Below are 6,538 nucleotides of genomic sequence, written 5' to 3'. Positions count from 1 at the left end.
GATTATTAAAGGTAAAATCAAAATTGATAAATAAGCTAATCTATTGTATCGATTTCCGACTTATCATCGATTCTTATAATTTCAATTCCCTAGCAGATTCAATCCCATTTGATTACAATACCCACTGACAAGCGCAAATTGGTATTATATGATGTATGTTCCTAATTTCCGAATTAAGCAAACGCGAATTAAACAAACGCGACTTAATTAAACACGATAACGAAAAAGCTACGCTAACGTGATTATAGTTAAGGATCATACAAACAATCAAATTTAATCAACTCTATCCTATAAGAAACAATTGAATTAAGCAAACGAAAGTAATCGAATTAAGCAAACGAGTTTATAGGAAGAATTGAAACGAAATCGAAATTAAACTGAAATTATTAAAAACCTCAAAGTGGAATTCGAATACAACAAATCAGCTCTTTGGGAATTAGCTCTCCATGAAATCTTCTAAGCAATATTGTCTAATTAAAATTCAGAATTAGGAATTCTATAGTAGTGAAAGACCTAATATAATAAAAGGTAAATTCGGGCCCTTATAGGATCTGACCCGAAAATTACAAAAACTGACTCAAACTAACTATTTTAATTAAGTCTGGAACTTCAAAGAATTATTCGATCTTCCTTCACTTAGAATCAGCTTTTGACTTCAACATGAAACTTTTAGCTTATTCTCTCAGCTTTCCAACGCATATACACATCAATCCGATCCTCGTAGCTCAACTTATGATCTGCATAGTAACAAGGTATAAAATAACTATTTATGCTGAAAATAAAGTACGAAAATAAAATAAAACCAAAAATAAACTTAAATATAAAAATACACTAAAATAGTAAAAATAATAGAATAAACTATAGAGTTGCCTAAGTACAATAGTAGAAGAAGGTGCATCAAAATGCAATGATCAAATTCCCCCACACTTGAACTTTTGCACTCCAAGCAAAATTATAAATTCAAAACTTAAAACAGAAAGAAAAAAAACCAGAACAAATAAAACATGCAATTCCAAAATTTATCAAGACACAAGGTACAATCAGAATTCTAAGTCTAAGCTTAAAGACGAAAGATTAATTTATCAAGACGAAAAGAATCATCATAAAAAATAAAAATAAATTTAATATTATTGGTTTGAATGCAAATTCAACTCTTATTAAGCTGAAAGAAAACTTTATCATCTAAATCAAATGATTTTGATATTTTTTAATTAATTAATTAATTTATATATAATAAAAGTCATTTTTATTGATTTAGTTAAAAAATTCCAACGTATATTTTTAGGTTAATTTTCTACTTTTTAAAACACAATACACAAAAACGGGTAATTTAACTAATTACCTTTTTCTCTTAGAAAATTTAATTAATTACTGTAAAAGAAAATAAAAATTTGATTAGAGAATGAGAAGAAACAGGAAACCCTTTAAACAATTGCAAATTTTCCATTCATTCTTATTCCATTAATTTAATTCCCAATCTTCCAATTGATTTTCATCAATTTATCTTTTTTCCCTATCAATTCGATGATCAATACTTTTCTCCATCTTTCAAAATCATCGATCATGAATTCGTAACAATTTGCATTTTGAATCAATTTAAAAAAAAAATTGAATTTTTTTGTTCATACAAGCTTTGGATCATGTGTTTGATCTGTGTTGATCAATTTGGTTGATTGTTTAGATATTATTTTCACCTGCATTACTCTTTTGAAGGATGTTTCTATGATTAGGGATGCATCATGGTTAGGGAAAAGATAAACAAGTTTAGATTTTTTTGGCAAAGGTTCTGAGTTATTGTATATATGATGAAGCTTGTGGTTCGTGTGATTGAGGCAAAAAACTTGGTGGGTTTGGATTCAAATGGGTTGAGTGAACTATATGTGCAGTTAAAGGTAGGAAAACAAAAGTTTAAAACAAAGGTGATTAAGAATTTGACACCAGTTTGGGATGAACAATTCTGTTTTTGTGTTGATGACCTTAAAGAAAAACTTGTTATCTCTCTCAAGGATCTCAAGGATGAAGAGAAGTTCATTCATAATCATTTGGTTGCGAGACTTAAACTCCCGATTTCACTTGTTTTCGAGGAGGATAATAAATCCCTCGGCGAGGTTTGGTATTCGTTGAAATCCAAAAAGAAGAAGTTCAAGAATAAGGAGGGTGGTATGTATACTTACACTTATTATTATTGCTCATTCAACTTAACTCCATCACCCTTGTTCAATACTTGATTGCTTGTTCATGTTTTAGCTGACACGTTTTTGTTCAGAGGTGTCGGTGTTACAGGACTCTTTTGTTTCTCAGTTTGATTGTTTGTTTATTGTATTATGTGAAATGTATGTTGTTATGATGAACGATTACGTCAAGATGTTTTGCGTAAAATTATTGCTGCTAACTGTGAATGTGTTTGGATGTATGGTTTATGCTATTGAACTTAAACTTGAATTATGATTCTTACTTTTTTTTTGCTCTGATAGGTGAGATTCATTTGAGTATATTTATTTCCCAAAATCATGCATCGATGGAATCAAATGCTTCTAATGCTTCTAATGCTTCTAGTGATCAGTTATCAAATTCAAGAAAATATAGTGATGTGGTTACCTGTTCTCCTTCACAATCATCCAACGGGCGTTCGAACTCGTCTTCGCCTGTGAGGGAAGAAATTGCTCCTTCTAAGGATGAGAAAACTTTACAAAAAACATTTACTAGCCGACTTGCTCAAATATTTAATAAACTTTCTGACGTGCCTTCGGTTTCACCTAATATAAGCATGGACTATGACTTATCGGAGACGGATAAAGTTGAAGCTGGTGAGATCAAAACGGAGGACCAGACTTCTGATGAAACTTTTGAAGAAATTGTGAGAAAAATGCAGTCTGTAGATCAAGAAAGTGAAATTCCTAGCAACTTACCTGGAGGGGTTCTTATCGATCAATTATATGTTATTGCAACGGAAGACTTGAATGTGTTACTATTTTCACCTAGTTCAAGTTTTCCCAAGTCGGTATCGGAAGTACAAGGTACTACAGAGGTGCAAATGGGTCCTTGGAAGTTAGAGAACGAGAATAAAACCTTGAAAAGATCGCTTACATACGTCAAGGCCGCAACTAAATTAATGAAGGCTATCAAAGGCTACGAGGAACAAACGTATTTGAAAGCCGATGGGAAGAACTTTGCGGTTCTGGCAAGTGTTAGCACTCCTGATGTTATGTATGGAAGCACGTTTAAGGCGGAAGTACTTTACGTGATCACTACTGGACCCGAGTTGTCATCAGAAGAACAATGTTCGCGATTGGTGATATCGTGGAGAATGAATTTCTTACAAAGCACCATGATGAAAGGAGTGATAGAAAACGGAGCTCGACAAGGTATGAAGGAATCCTTCGATCAGTATGCCATTTTGTTATCTCAAACTGTTAAGCCTGTTGACTCGAAGGATCTTGGTTCTACCAAGGAACAAGCTTTAGCGTCGTTAAAGGCAGAGCCTCATTCAGAATGGAAGTTCGCAATGCATTATTTCGCTAATTTCACGTTCATCTCAACTTTCATAATGGGGTTGTATGTTCTTATCCACATCTGGTTGGCTACACCAACCACGATTGAAGGGCTCGAGACTTATGGACTTGACTTGCCAGATTCAATTAGTGAATTTGCGGTTTGTGCTATTTTGACTCTTCAAGGTCAACGCATGTGGGGTTTGATCTTGCGTTTCATGCGAGCTAGATCAAGAAAAGGTAATGTTATTAACGATATCTTACTTCAAATTGATTCATTTTTCTTTCTTCATATATGCCATTTGATCTTAGGTAGTGATCATGGAATTAAAGCACGAGGAGATGGATGGCTACTAACCGTGGCCTTACTCGAAGGAAGCAATATGCCGGCTATTGATTCAAGCCGACTTTGTAATCCATATATTGTTTTTACTTGCAATGGGAAAACAAGAGGTAGCTCAATCAAGTTCCGCAAATCTGATCCTTTATGGAATGGTGAATATCATATCGTTTATCATTTGGTTGCGCTTATAAGTTTGATTTTTTCCCCTCACATGTCGGTATGGCTTAATGTATCATAATGAAGACTACCTTTGCAGAAATATTTGAGTTCGATGCAATGGACGAGCCTCCGTCTGTGTTGGATGTGGAAGTTTGTGATTTTGACGGACCCTTTGACGAACCTCAATCTCTAGGACATGCCGAAATCAACTTCCTTAAAACAAACATATCGGATCTTGCTGATTTATGGGTGTCTCTTGAAGGAAAGTTAGCTCCGGCATGCCAGACTAAATTGCACTTGAGAATTTTCTTGGACAACACTAGAGGTGGGAATGTCGTAAAACACTATATAAGTAAAATGGAGAAAGAAGTCGGGAAGAAGGTACAAATCCGTTTGTGTTATCAGTTGTTTGGTAGTTTTTCTTCGTTATGTATATTATCGGTAGATCACTTTTTTTGGCTTATTTTTCTTAATCTATTTATAAAATTGTAGATTAATTTGCGATCTCCTCAAACAAATTCAGCGTTTCAGAAACTCTTTGGACTTCCACCCGAGGAATTTCTCATCAATGATTTCACCTGTCATTTGAAAAGAAAAATGCCCCTACAGGTTCAACTATTACGTTATGTGATTTCGAAAGTGGTCAAATTTTATTTTGGCGCATGTTTCCTTATTAGTATCATCTCATCAAGTTGCATATGGATCTCGGCAGGGTCGTCTATTTGTTTCAGCAAGAATAATTGGATTTCATGCAAATTTGTTCGGACACAAGACAAAATTCTTTTTGCTTTGGGAAGACGTTGAAGACATACAGATCGTTCCTCCTACATTTTCATCAATGGGCAGTCCAATAATTGTCATAACTCTTCGTCAAGGGAGAGGCGTGGATGCAAAACACGGTGCAAAAACGCAAGATGAGCTAGGAAGACTCAAGTTCCATTTCCAATCGTTTGTATCTTTCAATGTTGCAAACAGGTATACTATCTCAAAAAAAGTTTATAGTTTTAAACTTATAACGTTCGTTGAATCTAAAAATATTCTTCGGCTAATATAGGACTATCATGGCACTCTGGAAAGCGAGATCTTTGAGTATTGAACAAAAGGTCCAATTAGTTGAAGACGACCCTGAAAACGAAAGTGTTACCAGCGAAGAGAGTGTAACATTAATTGGCAGCGATGACGTTAGTATGTCCGAAGTTCATTCTTGTGCTCTTCAAGTTCCTGTAATCTCTCTCTCTCTCGTTCCGTTTTCTATTTATCTTACAGCTTCACCAATATCCGCATTTGGTTATTATTTTAATTTTCTTTGATTAATCTAGGTCAGTTTCTTCATGGAGCTATTTAGTGGAGGTGAGTTGGACTGTAGGATCATGGAAAAATCTGGTTGTGCTAGTTATTCTTATACCCCTTGGGTATCCGAGAACAACAATGTCTATGAAAGGGCGGTATATTACAAATTTGAAAAACGTATTTCACGTTATAAAGTCGAAGTAACGAGTACTCAACAAAAATCTCTTTTGGATGGAAATGGTTGTGTTTTGGAAGAAGTTATGAACTTTCATGGAGTTCCTCTTGGTGATTATTTTAATGTGAGTAAGTCAATTCATCTTATTCCTCGTCTTTCTCTGATTTCTTCGTCGAAATATGTATCTTATTTGTTCTATCTTTGTTTTCTAATTTCACAGTTGCACCTTCGCTATCAAATTGACGAGTTAGTCCAAAAGGCGAAGGGATGTAAAGTTCAAGTATTATTTGGAATTGAATGGTTGAAAAATACAAAACATCAGAAAAGGATTACAAAGAACCTTTTAAAAAATCTACAAGAGAGATTAAAGTTGACATTTAGTTTAGTTGAGAAAGAGTTTTTGGAAAAAATAGGAAATCGAGCTAATATTCTCAGAACATCATCATCATCATCCTAGCTTCACCACATATCGACGTATGGAACTTGATAGCGCTGTCTGTCGATAATCTCATGATCTTAAAACCAGAGCTATAATGATGCTGAAAAATCATTAAACAAGGTTAATGATTGGAGATATTACTAACTGTTATGTTGTAAATGAAAAGTTAGAGTCTAGCATTGTTAGATATCAAAATTTTGGTTCTTCTGTGTTGTATCGTTAACAAGAGTCATGTATGTTGTATCATATCATTGAACAATGTCTATGCTGTATAATATTTTGTTGTAAAGTTTGGTTTTAGTTAGTTTTTGAATAAGCATTACATTACTTGAGATACAAGTAATGTAGTTTGCAGTTAATACCGGGTATATACGGCATTGTTGTGCTGATGAAATGATTTAGAGGAATACCATTGTATTCAACAACAAGTGGTATCATCGCAACTGGTTTTGATCCATAACATCTCAAATTGAAAAACTGAAAAGCTGAAGCTTTTTCGGTTACAACCGCTAATCGTTTTTCGCGCACTTTCTTCTTATTCTCCGTTCATGAATCCTATTAGTTTCAAGTTCTTGAATAAATTATATTCGCCATGACTGAATTATCGCAATTCATTCCGCATGTTATTCTCAGATTTAATG

The 6,538-nt window shown here is 34.0% G+C and overlaps 1 protein-coding gene across 3 annotated transcripts; it reads left to right on the top strand.

Moving 5' to 3' along the window:
- The first annotated feature begins 1,419 nt into the window (after positions 1-1,419).
- Positions 1,420-6,256, top strand: LOC127138274 (C2 and GRAM domain-containing protein At1g03370). 3 transcript variants are annotated; one of them, XM_051064683.1, is made up of 9 exons: positions 1,420-2,160; positions 2,475-3,731; positions 3,804-3,986; positions 4,091-4,374; positions 4,486-4,602; positions 4,706-4,968; positions 5,048-5,216; positions 5,313-5,582; positions 5,679-6,256. In XM_051064683.1, the coding sequence occupies exons 1-9, from the start codon at positions 1,803-1,805 to the stop codon at positions 5,913-5,915; spliced, it is 3,138 nt and encodes a 1,045-aa protein (XP_050920640.1). In that variant the 5' UTR covers positions 1,420-1,802; the 3' UTR covers positions 5,916-6,256. The 3 variants fall into 3 exon arrangements, with proteins under 3 accessions (XP_050920640.1, XP_050920641.1, XP_050920642.1); XM_051064684.1 differs by having other exon boundaries at positions 5,313-5,586; XM_051064685.1 differs by lacking the exon at positions 5,679-6,256 and having other exon boundaries at positions 5,318-5,487.
- The last annotated feature ends 282 nt before the right edge of the window (positions 6,257-6,538 follow it).

Source organism: Lathyrus oleraceus, chromosome 4 (assembly GCF_024323335.1).
Source record: "Lathyrus oleraceus cultivar Zhongwan6 chromosome 4, CAAS_Psat_ZW6_1.0, whole genome shotgun sequence".
Classification (NCBI taxonomy): domain Eukaryota; kingdom Viridiplantae; phylum Streptophyta; class Magnoliopsida; order Fabales; family Fabaceae; genus Lathyrus; species Lathyrus oleraceus.
Note: the sequence above shows the minus strand (reverse complement) of the source record. Positions and strands in the feature narration are given on the sequence as shown.